This window comes from Plecotus auritus (assembly GCF_963455305.1).
Source record: "Plecotus auritus genome assembly, chromosome: 4".
NCBI lineage: Eukaryota > Metazoa > Chordata > Mammalia > Chiroptera > Vespertilionidae > Plecotus > Plecotus auritus.
The window spans coordinates 2585546-2611724 of record NC_137775.1 but is presented as its reverse complement, the minus strand read 5'-3'; the positions used below and the strand labels follow the sequence as shown (position 1 = coordinate 2611724).

The following is a 26179-nucleotide window of genomic DNA, read 5'->3' as shown; positions in this document are numbered from 1 at the left end:
GTAGGTGCTGCGTGTGTAGGTGCTGTGCGTGTAGGTGCTGTGCGTGTAGGTGCTGTGCGTGTAGGTGCTGTGCGTGTTAAGTGCTGTGCATGTAGGTGCTGTGTGTGTAGGTGCTGCCGTACACATGCTCCATGTGTGTATGCTGTGCTTCTCTACAACTGGCAGCAGGATTGTCTACACCAGCATCATCACAAACACGTGAGAAATGCATTGTGCTGGAATGTTCCATGGGCTATGGCATTACTAGGTGATAGGAGTTTTTCAGCAACATTATAATCTCATGGGACTACTGTTATAGATCTGCTCCATCACTAACCAAAACATCGTGACAGGGTGTGTGATGCGTGTCAGTCAACTGTGTAGACACTTATCTGTGCCTTTCTCATGCTGACATTATCCCCCTGACCCTGTGATCCAACCGGACGGTGCAGCAGGCGGGCAGCCCCTCGTCCTGAGCAGCATTACTCCGTCATATTCCTCCTCCCAACATTGCCCGAACACTCGCCGTATGAGGGTGCATACCATAGAGGGCTCAAGGGACCTGATTCTTATAAACGAGATATGTCTACTCTACCTGTGAAATGGGTGGCGTGGTGATACAGTCTACAGGAGAAGCATCAACACCATGTCAGTGGTTAAAGGAATGAAAAGGGTCTCTGACCCATGTCATCCGGACGGTCTTCATGGATCAGCTGACCTACCCAGACGTCAGTAAGCTGAGTCGGGGAAGGGGTCCAGCACGAAGGACTGGCGTGAGGAGAAAGGAGAAGGTGAGGAGTCCTCACTGTGGTTTGGGGACAGCTGCCCTTGGCCCGGAGCCTGATGTTGCTGTGGGAGAGGTTTGGGAGATAAGGATTGGCTTCGAGCCATTAAAAGAGGCTTAAGCCAGGCCAAGGAAGCTGAAATTTATTGAACAGAACATGGTGAATTTTTGAAGGTTTTCATCAGTGGAGAAAAGCAACACAAGCTGAGTTAATGAAGGTCGAACGAGGTGGCTGTAGAGGATGAGGGTGGGGGCAGAGGACAGAGACAGGAGCATTATTTGGAGGCAGATCCTTTGGGAGAAGTGAGGTGGCGGCGATAGAAACAGAAAGGGCGACCGGCCTGGACCACAGTCGGGATGTGGAGGGTGGAATGCGCCCGCGTCATTCTTCTCACAGGTCTATGGTGGCAAGTCCGAGGGTTCTTGATAACATCACCCAATGGCTAGCATTTTGCTTAGAACAGCGTTTCACTAAAATACAGCAAGGTATGTTCAGCGTGAAGAAGGAAATGTTAGGAAACTATCATTGGGCTAGTGTTTGTCTTAAGGAATGCGTAAGTCAAAGCTGCCCCGACTCCCTAATGGGCTATCTTAATATTCTGTACTGACAGTGAGTAGCCTGCACCAGATGAAGTCCAAGTCCTGTCTCCTCCACGGCCTCTAAGAACATTTCTCTCCATTCCTGTTGAGTCCACTTTTGTAGAAGAGGGCTATTTCCTCCCACCAGGGCTCGTCGAAATGACTGTGCGATCACAGAGCCTTACAAGGATATTCTCAAAGCTAGATGCAGATGGAGACTGAATGTAAAATCAGACACGGTGCTAATATTTATTAGCCATCTTCCCAGCGTATCAATGACTTATTCAAGTTGCTGGAAAAGAGTTCCTGTGACTTCCCTTTATCCTTAATATGAAAGCTTTGAGAGCAAGTGAAGTTTCTAGAAAATCCTAGGAGCCGTGCTGTTCTTTGGAGATTTTACTGACCCTTAGGTCATGAACAGCAGTCAACAATGGACGTTGATTTCAGCTCCGATGACAGAATGGAAGGGCCTTGCGCCTTCCCGCCGGCAACCGCAGCATCACACACACACTACCATGCCCATGCACTGGTACATGGGTGCACACGTGCAAGCACACGCCAGGGCAGGCTAGTGTGTGGGCACTGACATTGCCTCTGTGGTTGGGAACAGCTAGAGGCCCAAAGCCAGCTCTGGTCTCCATCCTGGCAAGCCAGCAGGCTGCACAAAGAGCAACAAGCAAAGTCCAACAGAATTCAGCCTCTCACGCTCCTTGCTGGGTGATTCGAAGCAATGGTCTCACCAACACAATGCAGCCTTCTCAGTCCGACCGCTGAGTAGGTGACAGTTACATCGGGCATTACAGGAACACTGTAATTTTTGGTAATTTCCATTGTTGCTTATATGCATGGCCCATGAGATAAGAAAGATGTGTAACTAAAATGCTTATCTACCACACAAAGAAAATAATGAACAACATAAACTGATGAACAAAAGCAGACCCGGAGACAGGGAAGCATCGCTCAGACTGTCAAACCTCAGAGGGAAGGTAGGGGAGGGAGGGGTAAGGAGGAGAGATCAACCACAGGACTTGTATGCATGCTTATAAGCCTGACCAGTGGTCACGGACAACAGGGGGGTGGGGGCATGAGTGGGGGGGGGGGTTGGGGGGGATGAGGACACATATGTAATACCTCAATCAATAAAGAAATTAAAATGGAAAAAAAAGAATTAGGGAATTAAGAAGGTGCTAGAACAACAAGACAAACATACATAATGACAGTCCATATGACCATTAGAGAACGTTAACACAAATATTTAAAATTATTACATTGGATGTGCGTTAGGTCTAGATATGTAAGGAATATGGGCTTACAGTGTTGTAAAGGCTTATAAAGGAAGCGTCAATCATATTTAAAAACTAAATTACTCTAGAAAATTGTTTTTTTCTCATCATCAATGAAGATAAAAGAGATAACTCTGAAAAGAAATAATTAGTACTCTACTATTAATACCTTCTAGCACTTTCCTAATTTCCCATTCCAACCTAGGTTGATACGCAGTCTCATACCTCCAATAGCAATGGCAGAATATTACCCCAATTCTTTCTTTAAGAAAAAAAAAATGTTCTTTGTTAGGAAGCAAGATATTTTAATGAAAATGATCTGAAACAAAAAAAAATTCAATTGTAGCAAAATAAATGAGGAAATTGTACTTCTTGTATTAAAATATTTTTCATAAAACATTAGAAATATATTAATGAGAATTTAATCTCATATAAGAACGTTAATCTGCTGTAATGTTGCTTTATGTGTGTTTATGTGGGATTGCATGGGTGTAAAACAAATCATGTCATCATAATGTTGTTTCGTTTCCCCTACAGAAATACTTTTATAAAACAGTTTAAAAAGCATAGAACAAAGGGAAAAATCTTAGACCTAGCGAGAATGGAACCTTTAAACAAGTTATTTTTATGGAAAAGCAAGGAAAATTCCCAAGAACAAAATTTGCATTTAAAATTAGTGAGCAAACGCCATGTTGTCAACATTGATCTCGGTTTCCCCCAAATGTGAAGTGAAGGCCCAGGAAAGTGACCCACTGGGGGAAGCTGGGAAGGAAGGAAATGCTGTCAAGGACCCGGTATAAGCTTCCCACTTTGCGGTAAATTTCCTGACAACCACATCTACCCTCGCACTTACTTTTACAATCACGGTGATTCAAATGATAACGTGCACACTATTAATTTCATAGATAACTCCACCGCTCTATATACGGGGGAAAGCAGTTTTTAACTCATTAGAATAATATGTCCATTGCCAACATTTTGTTTACTTTGACATTTTAATTTTACTTCGTTTTCATATATGACAAAACTTGGTTAAAATATCTACAAAGACATTTGGTTCTTTTGCATATGGTAGTTACAGTGTTATGCTTGGGAGTCAGACCTAACCTTTCCGTATGGCACGCTCCTTATCTGTAAAACTCTGGTTAATAGTATTACCAACTTCACAAAGCAAAGAGGCAACAAATTGTAAAGGCAACCTACTGAGTGGGCGAGAATAATTGCAAATCACACGTCTGCTAAGGGGCTAATATACCCATTTCATAAAGAACCCATTCAACTCATTAGCAGAAAAGTAAAAAACAATAGGCAGGAGATCTGAGTAGACATTTTTCCAAAGAAGACACATGGGTGGCCAACGGGCACATGAAAAAATGCTCAACATCATCAGTCATCAAGCAAATGCAAATCCAAACCCCAGTGAGATATCACCTCCCAGAGAGTACGATGGCTATTATAAAAAAGACAAGAAATGGCAAGGGTTGGTGGGATTGGAAACTGGTGCGACCACTATGGAAACCAGTATGGAGGTTTCTCAAAACATTAAAAATATAACCCAGAAATTCCACTCTGGCTACTTATCCAAAGGAAATAAAAACACTAATTCAAAAGTATATATGCACCCTAATATATATGCAAATCCAGAGAAAACAAAAAGCACCTTCCCTTACCCACAGCCCCTGGGTCACTGGAACACACTGAGAGCCCGTTTGGGGTGGATTTCCAATTTCATTCTGCAAGAAAAACAGCCCCCAAGTCTATCCCTTCCCCTAAATTCTGATTTGCCATTTTACACTTGTTAGGATATTTAAGGGGGACAGCAGCACAAATTAAAAAGTGAGTCAATTTAGTCCCTTCAACTGTAACAGGACTTAGAGGAACTTAGAATTTTGAGCAGTTTTATTTACCATACATACGTCTTTTTATATCAGTAACATTTGGGGTCCTAGTTCTGTAGGTTTTTAGTAGGAATTATCAGTGGTTTCCTGACAGACTCAATCGTTACTTGAGCAATGACTGTGGCAGGGGCATGTATCTCATTTTACCTTGTTTTGTGATCTCATGCTACCTCGTTTGGCGATCTCATCCTATCATGTATGGGGATCTCATCCTACCATGTATGGGGATCTCATCCTATCATGTATGGGGATCTCATACTACCGCGTATGGGGATCTCATCCTAGCATGTATGGGGATCTCATACTACCGCGTATGGGGATCTCATCCTATCATGTATGGGGATCTCATCCTACCGCGTATGGGATTTCATGCTACCGTGTATGGGGTCTCATGCTACCGTGTATGGGGTCTCATCCTATCATGTATGGGGATATCATCCTACCGCGTATGGGGTCTCATCCTACCGTGTATGGGGATCTCATCCTATCATGTATGGGGATCTCATACTACCGCGTATGGGGATCTCATCCTATCATGTATGGGGATTTTCTACTACCGCGTATGGGGTCTCATCCTACCGTGTATGGGGTCTCATCCCACCGTGTATGGGGTCTCATCCCACCGTGTATGGGGTCTCATCCCACCGTGTATGGGGTCTCATGCTACCGTGTATGGGGTCTCATCCCACCGTGTATGGGGTCTCATCCCACCGTGTATGGGGTCTCATCCCACCGTGTATGGGGTCTCATCCCACCGTGTATGGGGTCTCATCCCACCGTGTATGGGGTCTCATCCCACCGTGTATGGGGTCTCATGCTACCGTGTATGGGGTCTCATCCCACCGTGTATGGGGTCTCATCCCACCGTGTATGGGGTCTCATCCCACCGTGTATGGGGTCTCATCCTACCGTGTATGGGGTCTCATCCCACCGTGTATGGGGTCTCATCCCACCGTGTATGGGGTCTCATCCTACCGTGTATGGGGTCTCATCCTACCGTGTATGGGGTCTCATCCTACCGTGTATGGGGTCTCACCCTACCGTGTATGGGGTCTCACCCTACCGTGTATGGGGTCTCATGTTACCGTGTATGGGGTCTCATCCCACCGTGTATGGGGTCTCATCCTAGCTTGCTCTTTCAGGCAGGGCCGTGCTCAGAACTGCCATGGCTTTTCAATACGAGAAAAATAACTTCAAATGCTTCACGCTGATGTCTGTAAGGAGTTTGCTTTTCCTTAATTCATGACACTGAGTCGTATACCAGGCTGTAGCTACATAAAAGAAGTGACTAAGTTAAAGAAATGCCCAGATAATTCGGAACCGAAGTTCACAGGTATTGAACTATCTATCCCAATAGTTACACTCCCCTTCATTACAAGGCGTGTCCATTATCAGCGTGACCTTGCCGTAGCTCGGTGCCAATCAGAAATTCCAAATCTTTTGGTAATGTTTGTTTTCATCTTAAAGTTCTGCTCTCAATGTCACATGCAGCTTTCTTTCCACTCCAAAGCTTTGTTTTGTTCGTGAAGTTGAAATAAGAAAACACAAAATAATAATAATAATAATTATTATTATTATTATTTACTAACTAAAGAGGGTGGGCAAGTTCACCATCTGACCTCAAAGCGATATGGACACAACTGTGCTTGTTTGTGGTCAAGGAATGACTGCTGAAACTTGTCCCCGAGTGGAGGGCCTGGCTCAGGTGACTGGCGGGTTCAGGAGGCTCGGTGGCAGCTGTCTGCGCTGGCCGCCGCCTGAAGATGGACGGCAGAGCCGTGCCTACCGCCACTGGCCGCAGCCTGAAGATGGACGGCAGAGCCGTGCCTACCGCCACTGGCCGCAGCCTGAAGATGGACGGCAGAGCCGTGCCTACCGCCACTGGCCGCAGCCTGAAGATGGACGGCAGAGCAGCACCCACCGCCACTGGCCGCAGCCTGAAGATGGACGGCAGAGCAGCGCCCACCGCCACTGGCCGCAGCCTGAAGATGGACGGCAGAGCAGCGCCCACCGCCACTGGCCGCAGCCTGAAGATGGACGGCAGACCGGTGCCCACCGCCGCTGGCCGCAGCCTGAAGATGGACGGCAGAGCAGTGCCCACCGCCACTGGCCGCAGCCTGAAGATGGACGGCAGACCAGTGCCCACCACTGCTGGCCGCTTAACCTTCAGGCAGAACACATGCTCTGGCCCGGCCGGCCGTCTGTGAGCTCAGAGTCCTCCAGAGCCCGCGGAGCCAGCCCTTCGCTGACCACACCCTACGCCTGCGCTTCCTGGGGGCCAGGGTTCCGCTGCTTTCATTGGGGGGCTGGGGGGGCCTCCAAATATTTTAAAATGTGGAAATGCCAGCACAGGTTAAATCAGTCATAGCACATCACAGATGTTTACAGTAACGCTGTTCACACACAAACCAAAATAACGATTTTGTATATTGTTTGTACGTAATCCGATTTGAGGGTCACCCCCAAAATCTTGACTTCAGGCACCTGGTAAACATGAGGGCTGGACCAACCGGAGCCCGGGTCTTGCCTGGGACGCGCCTGGCACGCTCTGAGTGAGGGCTCCCGGGAGGTGCAAACAGGAACGGGTGGGTGGGTGGGCGGGGAGCGCAGTCCCCGGGAAGGGACTCAGGAAAGCTTTTTACCGTAGAAACCGAAGCACTTGCAAATGTTCTTCCTACTGGAGGTGATCGGTACTCTAATTTATTGATGATGGGCTTCCCCCGCATTTCCTAAGAGCCCCTCACGGTCTTTCGGTTCCCAGGGACGGCTGCGCGGGGGACCTGGGGAAGTGACAGCAGCTCCCGGGCTGTCCGCCTCGCAGGCGCGTACTGCGTCGGTAGGAAGACGCCAAGGCTGCGTCTTGGGCACCAGGAACCTCACTCCCCAACCCGCCTGCTCCAGCTTCCCGGGGCGCAGAGGCTGATTCTCTTACAGAAACGACCCGCAGGCGTCCTCAGACTACGGCCCGCGGGCCACATGCGGCCCGCCGAGGACATGGATCCGGCCCGCCGGGGGCCGCTGCCTGTCCTGCTTAGCAGCCGACGTGTCCCGGGCCCGCAGTGCGCATAGGAATTTGTTCATAGTTTTTTTTTAAAAAACTATAGTCCGGCCCTCCAACGGTCTGAGGGACAGGGAACTGGCCCCCTGTTTAAAAAGTGTGAGGACCCCTGGATAGGCAAATAGGCTACAGATCGGAACAAGCCATTCTCATAGGGAAAACCACCACCCACAGAGCCAAAAAAAAAAAAAAAAGGATTGAAGAATGTTACTCCTTCTCGGAATTAAAAAACGCGAAGTAAAGCAAGGCGAAGGGCTCTCCCCCCGCCCTGAGGTGTAAACACGCTGCTGATGGTGATGCCCGTGCGTGGTGCCGCCGGGGAGCGCCGCTGCGGGGGACGCTGCAGCCTGGCACCACCCCCGACGCCAGCGTGGCCGTGTCGCACCGGCAGCGACAGCCTGTTTGTCCACCTGGAAGCAGCGAGCGCCCTTGTGAGGGTGGCTCCGAGGAAATGGTGGGACTAACGGAAGGGCTGTGGGCGCAGACATGGTCACTGCGTCGCTGTCGGGACGGGGGAGACTCGCGTGGATGCCACGGCACTGGCGGAGGCCCTGGCGGAGGCGCTGGCCGAGTGCTTTCGCTCCTTCCACTCGCAGCCGTACAGTCGTTAGAAATTGCCAAATTCTCCCGTGATCGGCGCTTCCTCCAGACCCTCACCCACGCTGGTCCCGCCCTCCACCCGCGCTGGTCCCACACCGCCCGAGACCTTGAAATCACAGAGGCTGCCCACGCCATCCGAGTCCCAGCAGGAGCCCGCTTCCTGATTCCCCTGTGGACCTCCTGCCCCGTCCCCTCGTCCTCCATCGGGGAAGCCAGTGGGCAAACCTCCCGGCGGTGGGGCTCCCGGCATATGGGGAGACCCAGGAACAATAAACCCGCCCCCCCTCCTGCGTGACTTGAAGACAGAGGGCTCAGGCCCTGCTCTGGTTCCGAGGCTGCGGAGCGAGCCATTTTGTTAAACAGACAGTGCAGCAGAAAGCTTGCTCCGTGGCGTCCTGTGGGCGATGCTTCTTGGCTGTCCGGAGCAGAGTGGCGTCGGGGACAGGCTGCTGTTGTCCGGGGCTCATCAGAGTGGCTGCAGTGGCCACAGTGGCCGAAACTTGTCAGCGGCGTGTCACAGTCATGAAGACATAACATGTTCTCTTACTTCGTCCTTGCCCCTGTCCCTACAGGCAGGTGTGATGCACCTGTTTCCATCAGAGATTCAACAACGGGAGGGTCCCCTGAGCTGGATGCGGCATCCTTGCCCCTGTCCCTACAGGCAGGTGCGATGCACCTGTTTCCATCAGAGACTCAACAACGGGAGGGTCCCCTGTGCTGGAAGCGGTGCCCTTTGCATTCCACAGGGAACCTGTGGCCAGGCCCTGGGGTACCAGCACTTCCTCTCCAGGCGCCTTGGTCTGGGCTCAGCTACTCTTCAAACCCCGAGGCAGGGGAGAGCAATTGTGTGCACCAAACTGAGGAATTTAAGCGATAAAAATGTAACTCAGGCAAATAAACACCCTTTATTCAAAAGAATCCAACGTCAGCATATTTCACCTATCAGCATTTGCAAAAGCTTCAGTTTCAATTCTTGTGCAAACCCAATTTTGCTGCTCCGGCAAATTACTGGGCCACGTTTTCATTTTCTGGCCACAATTTAAACACCTCTCTCTCTCTCTCTCTCTCTCTCTCTCTCTCTCTCTCTCTCCCACCCACTCTTTTCACCTTGTGGTCAGAACTTCGATTGGACTTCAGCAAAGCCCCGGGCGTTCTCGGGCAGGCTGGCGGATTGGCGGATTGTGTTCGGCTCTGATAGGCTTGGTGGCAGCGAGGCTGTCCCCGGCCACATTGAACTCACCAGCGCAGACGCTGTAAGAAGGACCGTCAGTCCGAAACCGGTTTGGCTCAGTGGATAGAGCGTCGGCCTGCGGACTGAAGGGTCCCAAGTTTGATTCCGGTCAAGGGCATGTACCTTGATTGTGGGCACATCCCCAGTGGGAGGTGTGCAGGAGGCAGCTGATCGATGTTTCTCTCTCATCGATGTTTCTAGCTCTCTATCCCTCTCCCTTCCTCTCTGTAAAATATCAATAAAATATATTTTTAAAAAAAGAGAAAAAAAAAAAAAAAAAAAAAAAAGAAGGACCGTCAGGCTCGGGAAGCTATTGCGAGGCTCCCTAAGCTGGAACCGTGGGGAAAGGTTTCTGCGCCGTCCCTTCTGCACGGAGAACTCAGCTCCGCCCGGCCCGCAGCTTGGATTTGTTCATCAAATCTATTATTTTTGCGTTCATCCAGCTCATTTGCCGGGAGAGGTTCCCGCTCTGTAAAACGTCCAGCTAATTGCTTGGAAATGTATTCCCATTTTGCACCTAATAATTCACTTGAGAAACGTCAGAGAGCCGACAAGCTGAGGTGTCTCCCAGAAGCGGGAGTCTGCTCTCCGGAGACGGTAGGCTGCGCTTCTGCACCGGAAGCACCATGGGAGAGTGTATTTATTATTTCCTGCGGTAGAACGGACTGCGGAGGCCCTGGGTCCCCTCCCCTGTGGCTCCAGGCCCCGCGGTGCGGGCTGTCCATCGCTCTCTGCTAGGACGGCATCGCCAGGGGGCACGCCAGCTTCTCAGTTCTGAGTTCACCACGTCGATGAAATTCCAAATTCCAATGGAGATCATCTGAGAAGTGCATTTCCCCATCGTTTACTGCATTTGCTGATGACACTTGTTAGAAATCTGACATTTCGCCCTGGCCGCTTTGGCTCAGTGGATAGAGCATGGGTGGGCAAACTTTTTGACTCGAGGGCCACAATGGGTTCTTAAACTGGACCGGAGGGCCGGAACAAAAGCATGGATGGAGTGTTTGTGTGAACTAATATAAATTCAAAGTAAAGGAGCGGAGGGGAGAGCGAGAGAACCAGATAGAACAGCCGGATCCAGCCCGCGGGCCGTAGTTTGCCCACGGCTGGGATAGAGCATCAGCCTGCAAACCAAAGGGTCCCGGGTTCAATTCTTGTCAAGGGCACGTACCTCGGTTACAGGGTCCACCCCAGCCTGGGCCCTGGGTCCACCCCAGCCCAGGCCCTGGTCGGGGCTCGTGCAGGAAGCAACTAGATGTGTTTCTCTCACATCGATGTTTCTCTCTGTCTCTCCCTCTCTCCTCCACTCTCTCTAAAAATCAGTGGGGAAAATACCCTCGGGTGAGGATTTTTTTTTAAAAGAAAGAAAGAACTCTGACATTTCTTTTTTCCTGTTGTGCCTTAGCCACACACAACACACAATCAGAGCTGAACATAGGTTGTGTCATTAATGTTTCCCGAAAACGGAAACCTGCGCTAGCAGCTGTCACGCTGGCTCGGTTTTCAGTTTTCAGCATCAGCCTCGAGTCGTAAAATTACTTCCAACAAGTCTGCCTCTCTCCTGAAAGCAGCCGTCAATATTTCCTTCCCAGCGGAAGTCATTACTTGGCTAGTCCTTGCGTTGGCTGGAAAGTACCATGTAGCTCTGTAAGAAACTATATTCACCCAGATTTAGATATTCAGTGAAAACACTGTTTTAAAAATCCAGCACTTTCTCCATCTTGGAGCAAAGGCTGCTCCTGCAGTGAATGGGATAATCTGGTTTTTCATTTTGGAAAGAGAACACTTTTCCTCTCAAATGTAAGGGTGACTCAGGGAACCCCCGCTGTAAACCAAGGCGGACTTCGGAAAAGAGAGGAGGCTTTTTCACTGCCGGCCCCTCCATGTGCTTACACTCACCTGCTCACACCTTTTCAAATCCACGGAAATACGTCTGCTGAGGGTGAGAACTCGTAAGTACGTAAATAGCAAACGTAGAGGAAGAATCCGTTTCATTGCAGTCACCACATTTAACATGCAGTGTATGTAGAACTGAATTTGGTTATATAATACTAGAGGCCCAGTGCACGAAATTCGTGCATTGGGGTGGGTGGGGGTGGGTGGAGGGGGTCCCTCAGCCCAGCCTGTGCCCTCTCAAAGTCTGGGAACCCTGTGATCGATGCCCCGCAGCGGGAGGCCCCGCCCAGTCGCCGCAGCCCGCCAGTCAGTGGCCTAGGCCTCCCTCTTTGGGGCGATCATGGAGCCCGCCCCTCCCCCCCCCCCCCCGATTGATCGCCCCACCGGCCGGTGGCCTGGGCCTCCCTCTGCAGCGTGATCATGGGGCGATGGCGGGGCTCCCCACCAATCGCATCGCACCCGCCTTGGCTGGCCTGGCGCCAGTGGGTGTCATAGTGTGGTCGTCTGGGCTGCTGTTCGGCTGTTCGGTCGACTTGCATATTGGGCTTTTATTATTATAGATCTGGATTCAGAAACCCCACGAAGGGGCCACTGGTTTATTCCTGTGTCCCTTTCACAGTTGTCTAATGTGCACTTGATACCAACGCACGAGGTTTAAACCTAGCGCGATCCTGTCTTTCAAGAGGTGGGAGAGGGTTAGGAAAACTACGTACACATAAAACACAGCCCAAGGTCTAGAGCAGGGGTGGGGACCCGTTCTTCTGCCAAGGGTCGTGTGGATATTTATAACATCATTCGCTTCACATAATCCACGTAATATAAATCTATGTTGCTAGGAGGAAAGCTCCTAGATGCGTTGAATTTGTAGTCCTGCCTGCGGTTGCCTTGGCAGGGCCAGACCAAATGATTTCACAGGCCTGGTCCAGCCCCTGGGCCGGACGGTCCCCACCCCTGGTCTAGAGTGGCGTGTGGACGAGGGAGGTGAGGGTCACTGACTACTGCTCCAGGAATTCAAAGGAAGGAAAGAGGATTGTGGGGTCAACTCCACCGAGGAAGTAAATTCAAAACTAGCCTTGAAGGAGGTCAGCTTTGACTTCCCAGGAGTGGGAGAGGAGTGTATTCCGACGCAGGATTTTAAAGACCTGAATAGAAATCGCACACCATGGGGTTGGTTCTGAGTGGAGAGGAAGGTCTTGCTGGGAAGAAGCAAAATATAAGACCAGTCTCAGAAGGGAGAGCAGGTTACAGAGGCCCCAGAGGATGGGGCATTGGACTCTGATCTGCCAAGCGACATGGCGATGCTACTTACTAATCGGGAGGAAACCTGGTTAGGAACATCGATCTGCAGGGTGAACTAGGAAGAGGAGAGCGTGAAGGTGTGAAGATCAAGTAGGCGATGAGACCTACATTGGGGTGGACTGAGGGGCCAGCTGGAATCGGATTGATGGAGCAATCCACGGTGCTCTACACAACAGCCAACCAAACAAATGGAAGGCAGAGACAAAGAGGACCCAAACTTCTCAGCCCATCCCAGGGTTCTTCATGACACTAGACTCCTTCAGGTTCCACGCAGGAGTCAAGAGGAACCATTTCCTGAAGGGACGTAGAGACCCACCACTCTTCCTGGAGGATGGGAAGCTGGACTCAGATTCATAAACTACCCCAACATCTGTGGCTTGAATTGGCCTTTTTTTTTTTTAAGGACAGAGACCATTCAGATACGGCCAGGATTTCTCCTTTTCACCATCTCCGCCCCTCCCCGCTGTCCTGCAGAGGCAGGTTCTCCCAGCGCCTGGGGCCTCTCTCTCCCAGGCCTCCCTCCACACGCAGCAGAGACACCTGGACAGTGGCTCTCAGCCACCTCTCCGTCTCGTGCACATGTAAGTCCTATCACTTCCCCATCTGGACACCATGAAGCTCATACCCAGCGATCTAGAAACACAGCGTACGCGCTCATGAAGACCAGAGGGACAGGACGTGAAATTAATCCTCGCGTCGCCCCTGTTCCTGGTGTATTTACTGTGTGAGAAAGTCCTTGGAATCAGGCAGCCTTCACTTGTGTCTTCCTGCTTCCAGCTCTGCAAAGGGTGCCATGATGTCAGGGAGAGAGCGTAATAGTCTGTACCACAAAGGGAAGTTAAGATGAACCAATTCCTTGGTTGCAGGTGGCAGACTCGCTCCCCCACATTCACACCTGGGCCCTCTCTCCTAATGTTATCCCTTCTCTGCGAGGTTCAAGTTCTTCTTCCAGGTACCGAGGCAACGTTACTGCTCCATGGCTCACTCTCTGTGTTGACTCAGACGTTCCCATTACCCTCCTGACACACGTCAGCGGACCTCCAGTCTCTCTGTTTCCACAAGCCCAGCATCAGATCGCGCCTGGGTCATGTACCAAGGTGTCTCCCCTCTCCACACCTCAGCTTGCTCCTCTCTGCAGGGGAGCCGACCATGATACTCAGCTCCGAGGGCATTGTGTTGGCATTTCTGTTGTTGTTCTGATTACCCACCAGGAGCTATGCCGCAGGGAGTAGGTTGAAGACGAGAGTTGGACCCAGAACCCTCTGCTCCTTCCCAGTGAACCATGTTGGCCAACAAGAAAGAAAACTTCCATGTCAAACCAGTCCTTACCCAGGGAGGAGCGTAACTCACCTGTCCATGGTCTGGACCAGACCTCCATCAGCTGAATCTATTTTAAAAATTAATGTGTACATTTGGTTTTTATTCTAAGGAATCAGAGACTACATAGACTTATGGAAATAACAGACTAGAGTAATTTGGGGTGATGTGTCAGCAAATACTTGGAGTTTTTGACAGTGTCCTCTTCCTTGACTAGAACTGATTACATAAACATTGGTCCTTTGGGGTTTTCTTGGAACTTGATTTGAAAGCTGAATTTGATGCTCATGAGATTTGTGACTTTCTCTGAAGAATTATACCATTGCTTTGCGATAATGTTTTCAGTTCGAAATACATTGAATAATCATCATTTCCCAAAGCGTGTTTCAAAGTTATATTGTGATGTCATAAAATGGGATGTTGGGGTGGATAGGAGAAGGAAACCACCCAACATTTAGTCCCTTCTTGTACAGGGGAGGTCACTGAGATTCGGAGAAGGTGAGACACCTGTCTATAGTTAAAGTGCTAGTAAGCTATTGAACATTGCAGCTACTAAATTATTGAAATATTATATGACAAGCTTTTGCCTCGAAGTCCAATTTCCCCCCACTATGCCAGTACACGCCAGTGTTACCATTGCTAATGCCTGAGAGAAATGAATCTACTTTGCCGTTGGAGAATGGCAGTTGTTTAGAAATTTTCATTGTTTAGCTGGTGGGAAATTTAAATATTTCATTGACAGTTGGGCCAAGATGATAATATCTTGTTTCACAAGTGATCAGTGCCCCCATTCGGAAGGTGAAACCCTTTCCCTGAGCTTTCAAATCTACGGTGGCTCAGTAGCCTCTTGCTTGCGTCACCTGCCTCCTGTGTCAGAGAAGGAAGAAGAGAGAGAGGCATCACAGCTTTTATCTTCAGGGGAAAGAAATGCTGTGAATTCCATTCATGTCAACAAGCCCTGAGGGGAGGGGAGGCGGGTATTGAAGCGCTGGGCACCTCCAGCATGCCAGATGCTGTGGTTATAAGGTGTGGGTTGCAAAGCCATCACAACGTTGATGCGCACCTCCCCGCCATGAAGAAGGCTCCGGAGCCGTCCATTGTCAAGTCGTACTGAAGAGTCTGTTGAAAACCGTCACTTCCCAAGAGGATATGAGGTCACCCCGGAAGGGCGGGCTGTGTAGGCCAAACATGGAAACACCCGGAGCTCTGAATGGGATGTCACGTTATGGTTAAGAAAAGGAAAAGAAAAAATAAAAATAATAAAAAAAAAAGGTCCGTCCCCTCAACATATGGACAGCAAAGCCAAACACAGAAAGTGAAGCAAGCATTTGTTTAGGGTTCTAAAGGGATCTAACCTCAAAACATCTCCCCAAAAGGCGCTTCCCTTAGCAAGAGTCGAAGAAGGAATCCAGTCCTTGATTTTCTTCCCGTCTTCCCTTTCTCTTCTGTTCTCTCATCTCCAGAGACGACCACAATGGAATTCATAGTTGTTTCTCCTGTAATTTTCCAAACTTTATGGGAGAAAGGCTTTTATTCCAAAACAGATAACACTGTTTCTATAAAGTAAATTGAGTTCAAACTAACGCCAAATAAACAGACATTTCCGGCAAAAACAAATGTTGACAATTTAATCTCGGTCTTGAATTGAACATTTCTTAGAAGATCAACCATATCCGTGTCTCTCTTTTCTCCCTATCTTAATTCTGATTAAAAAGGGAAAACAAGCTCAAAAGCAACCACTTGCAAACTCGTAAATATCATGAGTTATCTCTTTAATGACATCTTGCGAGATGAGTCATCTTTTTAATACTTCGCCTTCGGAAAATGTCAGCTTACGTGCAAACAGGGAATTAGTTCGGGTCGTCGCAGTCTCATAACCGCTGGGCCTGCTGACGGGGGATGTGCTCAGTCATCCAACAGGAAGTCTGTGGTGCTTTAATGGCACCAGGAAACATAACGACAGTCCTCGCTCCGGGCTCCACCTGCACATGCCTGCCAGGACCTGGGCCCAGGCCCCACGGGCTCCCGGTCTCTCTCCAGCGATGACGGACGGCACCGGTGGGCAGGGCGGCGCCAGGCCCGCTGTGGCTGCTGCTGCGGGGGCTGCAGGTCTGGGCAGGTGAAGCTCCCGCAGCTGGCTTTCGAGTGCTGGACATTTTTCAGCTCAGCATTTGGGGAAAACAAAAAATGCCTTTTCTGATCCAAAAAAGAAACGATTCGGTGTCTTCTGTTAGCATTTTTTTTTAAGCTTCCAGTAGGCATTGCTTCGCGGGGACTGTCAGGCCCAGGTGGGCACGCACCGTAGGACCCTGTTCTCTGGGGGGGGGCGGTGGGGGGCAGCGTGCTGTCTGTCGGCTGCTCCGTCCCAGGGACACTCTCCTCCTCCTGAGAAAAGCTTCCGGCCGGACTTGGCCTGGGTTCTCTTCAGATGCCCTGTGTGCAGAGCCGCCCCAGGAGACAGCGACAGGCCCCTGGCGGGTGCAGCCGCCACAGCAGCGGCCACGACGTCAGAGCCTCGGTTTGTGGCTGGTTCAGCCTCAGGTGCGTGAGCGCATCGGGGCGCGGCATTTGCGGATTTGAGTCCCTGAAGCGTGTTGTACGCGGGAGAGCGCACGGGAGCCGCGGCCGTGGAGCGTGGAGGGCAGAAGCGGGCTGGCAGGTCGGCGTTAGTGGGGCAGATCGGTACCGACCGGCTGGACACCCTGTGAGTCATCCCTTCTTTCCTGATTCCCCGGGGCTTTCCGTGGAGCTTCCCGCGCTCGTGTCTTCTTTAAGAACGCTCGGTCCGCCAGCTTCCCCCATGCCCAGGCGGGGAGCCGTCCAGGCTGACAGGTGGAGGGTGCCCGGCGCTCCCCTCCCAGGGCCCTGCCGGCCCCGGGCCCCCCTGTGTGTGCCCCTCCGAGGGCAAGACTGTGCTTCCGAGGGAGATTCGCCAAATTAGCGGAAGCACTTCTTTCCCAGAAGTCGCGCTGATTCGCCTTCCGAGTCAGGACTTCAGGACCGGAAAGGAAGGCAGGTTCCCCCAGTCTCATCGGCCGGAGCGAAGCGCGTCTTGCGGCCGGCCTGCGGAGAGAGCCCCCGAAGCAGGCCTGTGTGTGCGTCTGGTCCCGACGCCCTAGCGATGCTTTCCTTTCCAAACAAGCAGCGTGCGGAGCCGTCCCATCAGCACATCTGCTGCGCGTAACGTTTGACGTGAGAGTCAGACAGATCCAAACCGGGGCGCGCGCCCCTCGGGGCCGGGGCCATCGGGGAATGCTTGCTGCTCTTCGGTCTCTGAGGTGGAGGACCCGAGGGCCCCCCCCCCCCCCCGACTAAGCCACACGTGAGTGCTGATTCGGAGGCAGTGGAGGCAGCGGAGGCAGCCAGGGGCCGCCGGCCGGCTCCGGGCGCTCCGGGGGCACCGCCCGTCCTGTTTCTTGGCGGGTGTGGGTGACCACTGTGTCCTAAGGGGGGCCCAGTTAGCGAGACGATGCCCCCCCGCCCCCGGCAGGAGCCTTTCCCTGGAGCGCCGCTGCCTGGCTGCACGTGGCTGGGTGCGTGGCCCGCAGGCGGACAGCAGGCCACAGCGACTGCCGTGGACGCTGCCAGCGAAGGTGCCACGGGCCCGGTGGGAGGTCCTTGCTCTGGCCGCCCAAATTGTCCCTTTTTCCATTTTTCCCACAATAGCCATAACTTTTTAAAAGGAAAAGAATAAAGCTACTACACAGTCCGGAAATTGCAAAAAAAAAAGCTCAGAGGACATCTCATCGAAACCCCACGTGACACGTGTCTGCCGCCCACCCCTGTGTGCGACCTAGCAGATGTCCCCGTGGTGCGTGTGTGCGTGTCTGGCCCCTCCCTCTGCCGTGGCCCCCGGTCACGACGTGTCACGGCAGCCACTTCCCCCGTGAGCCGCGTCCATGCCCCGGAGGGTGCCGCCGCCAGCCCTGAGCGGGGCAGGGACCGTCCCAGCACGGCCCGCTTCGGGCCCACGTGGCATCTAGGGTGAGACAGCCCCCGGTGGGGACAGGTGAACGAGGGTGAGGCGGAAAGAGAGCCGGTGTGTGTGTTAGCCGGACGTAGTGCCCGCATCGTCAGAAACAGGCTCACAGGAACGCACGCACTTAGCGTACCTCCTAATCGGGAGCAGCGTTCAAGCCGGGGTCACATGCCGCCCTTGGCTCCGCACCGTCTCCCTCAGCGGCGCAGTGTCCCCCGACCCCCACTGCAGGCCGGCATGTCGGCTCATAAAGAAAACGCAGCTTTTGCAGCTTCGATGTGTCTCTCTAGCCGCTGGACCTGAAACAGGCTCCCAGCTTCCTCATCAGAACCGACAAAGGTCAATACCCACTCCTTTCCAGCGTCCGACCCTCGCAGCGTTATTTCCCACGGCACCAGATGCACGGGGCGCAACCCCCCCCCCCAAAGTGCAGACACACACTGAGAATGATGAGAAGGGCAGTGTTTATCCAAATCCATTCCATTTTTCGAAATGGAGCTCTCAGCTGTTGAAGTGTGTATACATTTGGGGGTGGGGGCAGGGGGGACACCCTGTATTTAACACGGTGAGCTCCCACGAGGCCCCTCACGTTCAGATTCTCAAAGACACGGACCCTCTTGCCCGTTTGAAAGGGAGGCCCCTTGCTCCCCGCTTCTCCCTGAGCTGCCCCTGCCGCCGGCCCGGGGGCACGGAGGAGGGGTGTGCTCCTGCCCCGTGACGTGTCCGCGTCTGCCGCCACAGGGCAGTTCGACTCCGACCCGCTGTCTGAACAAGCAGCTTCCATTCTGCTCTGTTCTCTTTATCGGCTGGGTGTACACACTGCGGAGGAACAAAACAGCTACATAGTTTGCTCACTCCTACAGTTAAATGTTTTTTGAAAAGTAAGAATAGGTTCTTATTGAAATGAGGGGCTGCTTGTCGGGGCGGCATTCTGGAAGGCCGTGGAAAACGGGGCGGGTGAGGCCGCCTTTGTGTGCGACTTTCCAAGCCCCTCGCCTCCGCCGGGAATCTACGCCGCATGCCCTATTCAGCTCCTGACCTTTGACTAACACGCCAACAAAAGGCGCCATTTATTAGCCATCGGTTTGCCTCCCTTTGTCCGTCAGGAACTGGCTCAAGTCCGTCACGACTCAGCACCGTCACCAGCTACGTTCCCCGTGCGCCCACCCGGTGTCTGTGCCCTGGGCCTGGCTGTGCTGTGCCCAGGCAGGTCCTGCCACCTGCCCCGCAAGTTCATCAGGAGTGTCCCCTGGGGGGCGGGGGGAAGCGGGGAAGGCCCTCGAAGATCAGCCCCTCCGACTGGAACCCTGGGACCACGAAGCTGTTTCTAACAGCTCTGCTGTCCAATGTCCACCGCCCTGGTCACACGGGGGCCCCGCCCGTCCCTGTCCCTCCTGCCCCTTCCTGGCACCTGTGTAGCTTTCGTCCTCCCTCTTTTGGACTTCCTTCCCTAACATGTGGGTTTTCTCTCCACGCACACCCCTACCTCCTCCCTCTCTCAGTTCAACCCAAAGGCCTCCAATTACAAAGTCCCCCAAATGGACCGAGACCACTTGCCCTCGCTGAGGGCAGGGACTCACTTAGACCACCATGTACATCTTTTAAAAAAGGAAGGAAGGGAGGGAGGGAGGGAGAGAGGGAGGGAAGGAGGGAGGGAGGGAGGGAGGGAGAGAGGGAGGGAGGGAGGGAGGGAGGGAGGGAAGGAGGGAGGGAGAGAGGGAGGGAGGGAGGGAAGGAAGGAGGGAGGGAAGGAGGGATGGAGAGAGGGAGGGAGAGAGGGAGGGAGAGAGGGAGGGAGAGAGGGAGGGAGAGAGGGAGGGAGAGAGGGAGGGAGGGAGGGAAGGAGGGAGGGAGAGAGGGAGGGAGGGAAGGAAGGAGGGAGGGAAGGAGGGATGGAGAGAGGGAGGGAGAGAGGGAGGGAGAGAGGGAGGGAGAGAGGGAGGGAGAGAGGGAGGGAGGAGGAGGGAGGGAGGGAGGGAGAGAGGGAGGGAGAGAGGGAGAGAAGAAGGGAAGGAGGGAGGGAGGAAGGGAGGGAGAGAGGGAGGGAGGGAGGGAGGGAGGGAAGGAGGGAGGGAGAGAGGGAGGGAGGGAGGGAAGGAAGGAGGGAGGGAAGGAGGGATGGAGAGAGGGAGGGAGAGAGGGAGGGAGAGAGGGAGGGAGAGAGGGAGGGAGAGAGGGAGGGAGGGAGGGAAGGAGGGAGGGAGAGAGGGAGGGAGGGAAGGAAGGAGGGAGGGAAGGAGGGATGGAGAGAGTGAGGGAGAGAGGGAGGGAGAGAGGGAGGGAGAGAGGGAGGGAGAGAGGGAGAGAGGGAGGGAGGGAGGAGGAGGGAGGGAGGGAGGGAGGGAGAGAGGGAGAGAAGAAGGGAAGGAGGGAGGGAAGGAAGGAGGGAGGGAGGGAGAGAGGGAGGGAGGAAGGGAGGGAAGGAGGGAGGGAGGGAGGGAGGAAGGGAAGAAAAGGAGGGAGGAAGGGAGGGAGGGAAGGAGGGAGGGAGGGAGGGAGGGATGGAGAGAGGGAGGGAAGGAGGGAGGTAGGGAAGGAAAATCCTGCTTGCTTTAAGTGTGTATTGGTCTGCTTTTTTTTTTTTTAAGTTTATCTTTTGCTCAAAAACCATCGGGCAGGAGCCCTTGGTCAAGCACTGTCCCTTCTGCGTGTTCTGGGCGACTGTCACCCGTGGGTAGTTTAGCCGACCCGCTGCTCTGTAACTCAGACTTCAGTCCCCCCGCCCCCAGCCCCAGCTCCCCATGGGCGAGCAGAGAGGGCTCCACCCCGAGGAAGAAAACCGCCTGGTCGCCAGGCTGGGAGCCGCTCTGAGCTCCCCGTGACGAATCTGATAGGCGCTGCAGCGTGAGACTCACGTTAAAACACAGGAGCCCCCATCTCGTATAAAAACTGCCGTCTGACCTTCTCTGCTCTGGGCAGGTAGTCCCTTGTTCTGTAAACGCTGTCATTTTCAGACAGTCTCTTATTCCGTAGAATAACTGTTTTAGTGTGAATAACAGAAAAAGATAAAAACTTAACTGTTGCCGAAACCGGCTTGGCTCAGTGGATAGAGCGTCCGCCTGTGGACTGAAGGGTCCCGGGTTCGATTCTGGTCAAGAGCATATACCTTGGCTGCGGGCACATCCCCAGTGGGGAGTGTGCAGGAGGCAGGTGATCGATGTTTCTCTCTCATCGATGTTTCTAGCTTTCTATCCCTCTCCCTTCCTCTCTGTAAAAATATCAATAAAATATATTTTTTAAAAAAAGAGTGTTACCCTTCAATGTGGGTCTTCACTTTAAAAAAAAAAAAAAATTCTTAACTGTCTGACCTTGCAAGCCAGCCATCTGACGTAACGGCCTAATACTGATAATAATCCCCATAGTCTTATGCCAAATGTTTGTTCTTTCTGTATCCAAGATGACAAACTGTCTGTCACAGTAACGCACACAGAGCCCTTTGTAAAACCTGCGGACTCCGAAGCTAAAAAGGTATAAACACGGGAAGCTGCCCGCGTGACGTCGCTCAGAGATTTGGAAGAAACACCTCCCTCCGGGCCGCGTGCAGTAGACGGCTCCTAATTAACGGGCTCGTTGAGGCGTCTTGCATCCCGCTCGCTGATTCACGACACAGCAGTGTCTCTTCTCTTCCTGCAAATGGGACCCGATTCCGCTGCCCTGACCCCCGCCCGAGGGGGCGAGTCAGGGACCACCGTGCGCGCTGTGCCGTGGAGACGGAGCTCTCTCTCTCACGCGTTTCTGGGAAAGTCAAGCAGAGGAACTGCTTATCCGCGCCGTGCGGGGTTGTCATTGTCCTTTGTTTCTGATCTGAACCATCACTCAGTCTTTTTCCAAAGGTCCCCAGAAACTGGGGAGAAAAGGCCTGAAATCCCGTTGTTTTCCCTCCCTGACGTTATCTCCACGCATGGCTCCGGAATGTTTATCCAGCTGGACGGTGAAATAGTTCACCTCGCAAAGCGCACACGTTCCGGGGGCTCTCCCCCCAGCCTCCTCACGCTCATCTCAGCTCAGAGGGGGGCCCGTGAGCAGAGGTGCAGTGGCCACTCGCCCAGAGGGAGAGTCCGCGCGGACGTCCTGGGACATCTGCGTGACGTGCCTCGTGAATGTGGGCAGCGGCTGTGAGTAGAGACAAAGCCGTGGAGCGGTCAGCCTCTGGACCGAAGCAAAGGTCCCCGTTTCTGTCAGGTGCACTTGGGTACCTCGCCCAGGCCCGGCGGCCACACGCCTGCTCCCCGCGTGTGAGCGTGAGTGTGCTGTGAGGACTGAAGGTCCGGCCGCGGGGAGGCTGGGCGTGCGTGGGGACCTCCAGGCGCCCGCCCAGGGTTGACCGCCCGCCTGGCAGCCGTGGGCAAACTACGGCCCGCGGGCCGGATACGGCCCGTTCGGCTGTTCTATCCGGCCCGCGGAGCCGAAAGAGCGGAGGGTTCTCTTGCTCTCCCCTCCGCTCCTTTACTTTGAATGTATATTAGTTCACACAAACACTCCATCCATGCTTTTGTTCCGGCCCTCCGGTCCAGTTTAAGAACCCATGGTGGCCCTCGAGTCAGAAAGTTTGCCCACCCCTGGCTTAGAGAGACTCCAAAACCAGCAGGAACTCCCCGTGAAACCGTCACTGAAACCGCCATCCAGATGTTAGGGATCAGTCAGGAGCCGTCCCAGCAGCAAAGACACGTCCCCTAGCCCCCTGAGCCCAGAGGGGTGGGACCAACTCGAAAACAGCCCTCGGGTGAGGGACACGGCCCTGGGAGGGACAGAGATAAGAGCCACAGCCACACAGACACGGGAGGGCCAGCCTCTGCCCCAGAGAGAGTCCCTGTGAGCCGCACGGCCCCCCCCACTGCCCTGCCCGAGGCGGCTCCTCCTAGGGCCGTGTCAGGGTTTGGAGGGACTCAAGGCCCAAGAGGACAGTCTCCGAGGAGGAGGCGCCCCGACCCGTGCGCTGTGCTGTCGCCATGACGACCCCGCATGGCCTCTCCTCTCCTTAGTTTAGGTGAATTCGCATCCGCTCCCGCCTGGGACTTGGTGCTTGTGTACGTCTGTCTGTCACCGCTCCCCAGGCCCCGGAGGAGTGCGGGCAAATGGACCAGCAGGCGGTGCTTGGGTCACCTGACCAGCCCCGGGAGCAAGTGCCCCGGGCTGGTAGGCTGGTGTGCGGGGCACCGCGGGGGGCCGCAGGGCAGTAACGGCCTCTTTGTGTGTTTCCCCGACCCAGTGAACTCCGGCGACGGCATCGACTACAGCCAGCAGAAGAGGGAGAATGTGGGCGACCTGATCCAGGAGACGCTGGGGGCCTTCGAGCGCTACGGGGGCGAAGAGGCGTTCATCAACATCAAGTACATGGTGCCCACCTACGAGTCCTGCCTGCTCAACTAGTGGCCGGCCGGAGGGAGGGGGTCCCCCCTGCTCCCATCCTGGGTCCTGCACGGGGCTCCTCTCCTTCTCCGACTTCTCCAGCCGCTGGGACAGTGGCCTCGGCCGGGCGCTCGCCCGCTGGGCGCAAGGCTTCCCGATACATAAACAGTGCCTGTTTCTTCGATGACAATAGTGTCCTGTGCTCATTTGTTCCCCGAGGAGAAGTGCCTCTTTCTGGAGCTGGGACAACGGGAGTCCGAGCCCAGCCTCCAGCTGTACAGACAATAAACGACCGTTTTCATACGCGACTCGGCGATGGCCCTGTGTGTCCGCCAGCCCCGAGGGTGGCGTCCGGGCGGGAAGGAGGGGTTACTAGGTGTCTGTCACCGAGACGGGCGCCGGCTCAGCAGCACCTCCGGGCAGCTGTGCGAGCAGCGCGCTGGCACCGCCGATAAACCCGTGGCTCAGGGGTTGAGCGTCGACCTATGACCCAGGAGGTCACGGTTCCGTTCCCGTCAGGGCCCATGCCTGGGTTGTGGGTTCGATCCCCCGTGTGGGGCGTGCAGGAGGCAGCCGATCTATGGTTCTCTCTCATCATGGATGCTTCTCTCTCTCTCTCTCTCGCTCTGCCCCTTCTTCTCTGAAATCAATAAAAACATATTTAAAACAAACAAACAAAACCCAAAAAACGGGTGACTCTGTGTCCCGGGATGCAGCCCGTCCTGAACCTCGGCGGGAACCGTAACCCAAGCTTCCAGCCCAGAGTTGGGGTTCGCAGGAGCTCCGGGCTGTATGGGGCGGGGGAGGGAGGAGAGTGGGCGCAGGGGGGCGCAGGGTGAGGTGTGAAAGGTAACCCGGACCACGTGACTTTGGACAATGCTCCTCTGGACGCTCGTCCCTCCATATGGGGCAGGGCCCGGCCTGCTGCTGACAGATGTCACCCAGCGATTTGCTCAGGGCTGGCATTCACATGGGGAAGTGACTTGGGTGCCTTTTAATCGTTGGATCTTAATGAACAGCCCTTGCAACAGGTCCATTTCCATTCCTCCCGCCACCTGGATGGTTCGCACAGCCGTGCTCTGTAGGTCTGATGGCAGGATCTGGGGATTTTATTGAGACTAAAAAAAAAAACAGACAAAGAACATGCACTTTTCCACTCAACTGACAAAGGAAAAAGGGTCCCGAAAGGAAGGCCCACCATGGGGCACTCAGCCCTGACCGCGGCCACGCAGCTGGCCCGGCGGCGAGCTTGGGCGTCTGAAACTCGGCCCCGGAAGCCTCCTTCTGCAGCCATTTCTGCACAGCAGTGAGGACAGGAGCCCACTGAGCATGGCCTAGCGATCACCGTCACTCGTTGGTGAAGACAAGTTTCCGAAGGCAAACACCGCGGTTGACTCCTGCCCCGCGTTCCTGGGCCCCTGGCTGGGTGCGGGAAGGCCAGCCAGCGTCCGGAGCGCTTTTCAGGGTACACAGAGATGCCTGACTCGGTAGGACACGTTGGCTGCGGTGTGCCACGTGTTTTTTTTTAATATATTTTATTGATTTTTTTACAGAGAGGAAGGAAGAAGGATAGATAGTCAGAAACATCAATGAGAGAGAAACATCGATCAGCTGCCTCTTGCACACCTCCCACTGGGGATGTGCCCGCAGCCAAGGTACATGCCCTTGACCGGAATCGAACCCGGGACCTTTCAGTCCGCAGGCCAGCGCTCTATCCACTGAGCCAAACCGGTTTTGGCCGGTGTGACACGTTTTGAAAAGAACTCCAGCGTCAACAGGTCACGGCAGGTTTTCCTTCAACGACGGATGCTCGGCGGCGCCCACAGGCTCTCCTCTGGCCTCGGCGATGTGGGCAGGGGGCACCATGTCCGTGTGCCGCGGGGGAGGTGGGGGCTGGCTGGTGCCTCTGACCGTTCCTGCTGGAATTTCCCACGGGGCTTTGTCAGGGCTCAGGAGCCGCGGGGTCACGCTCACAAAAACTGCCTGGGGTGGGGGTGAGAGGCCCCCCCCCACGCACACACACTTAGCCAAGAGCCTAACCTCGGTTTGGGATTAAAGCCTCGGGGTTCGCTTCCCAGCTCTGTGACTTGTTGCCACGCTGCCCCGGGAGAGCTATTTCACCGCCCTGAGCCTCCAGCCCCCGGCCCAGCCGGGAAGCGTGCGATGATGTGCGATGACGCCGGCCTGCAGGAATGCTGCCCGGGCCAGCGGTGGAGGGCCCGTGCGGTTCCTCATACCCGCGGGCCCTTATTTCAGAGAGAGACAGCGTATCCCCGACGGCTGCCCGCCTCCCGCAAAGCGATACCCGTCTGGGAACTCTTCAGGCAACACGGCCTTCCTCCGGGGCCACCGGGGGCGTTGGCATCCAGAGATCATTCTGCAGGAAACCCAAATGCCCGCCCCGCAGTGCTTTCTGGAGACGTTGAGGCAGACGCTGTCTCGCCAGCGGGAAGCAGGAGCGGCCTGGCCTGCTCGCTGTCTCCCCACCCAGGCTGCGGGCCCTCCTCTCCCAGGTCATTTCTGATCAGCTCCTCGCGGGGCAGGGAGTGGGGTCAGGTTGCCGCTGAGCCCGGAGGGAGAGGGCACCTCCCTGCTGAGTTTTCACGTGGAAACTTCCTTTCAAAGGGACGGAGAAGCGGGGCACCGAGGGAGCGCCCCTAGGAGCAGGTCTTCCGTCCTGTGGGACCGTCTTCCCTTGCAGGGGTCCTCAAACTTTTTAAACGGGGCCAGGTCACTGTCCCTCAGACCGTTGGAGGGCCGGACTATAGTTTAAAAAAAAAAACTATGAACAAATTCCTATGCGCACTGCGGGCCCGGGACGCGTCGGCTGCTAAGCAGGACAGGCAGCGGCACCCGGCGGGCCGGATCCATGTCCTCAGCGGGCCGCATGGGGCCCGCGGGCCGTAGTTTGAGGACGCCTGCGGGAA

General features: G+C 54.1%; 1 protein-coding gene across 2 annotated transcripts in view; it reads left to right on the top strand.

The window, feature by feature from the left end:
* PACRG (parkin coregulated) overlaps nt 1–23559 on the top strand; it is a 346093-nt gene extending 322534 nt beyond the window's left edge. The window contains exon 5 of one of the 2 annotated variants that reach the window (XM_080666363.1): nt 23113–23559. In XM_080666363.1, coding sequence (XP_080522489.1) covers nt 23113–23273 — 161 coding nt within the window. In that variant the 3' untranslated portion in view covers nt 23274–23559. The remainder of the gene's footprint in view (nt 1–23112) is intronic. The other variant, XM_080666364.1, reaches the window with a different exon arrangement.
* The last annotated feature ends 2620 nt before the right edge of the window (nt 23560–26179 follow it).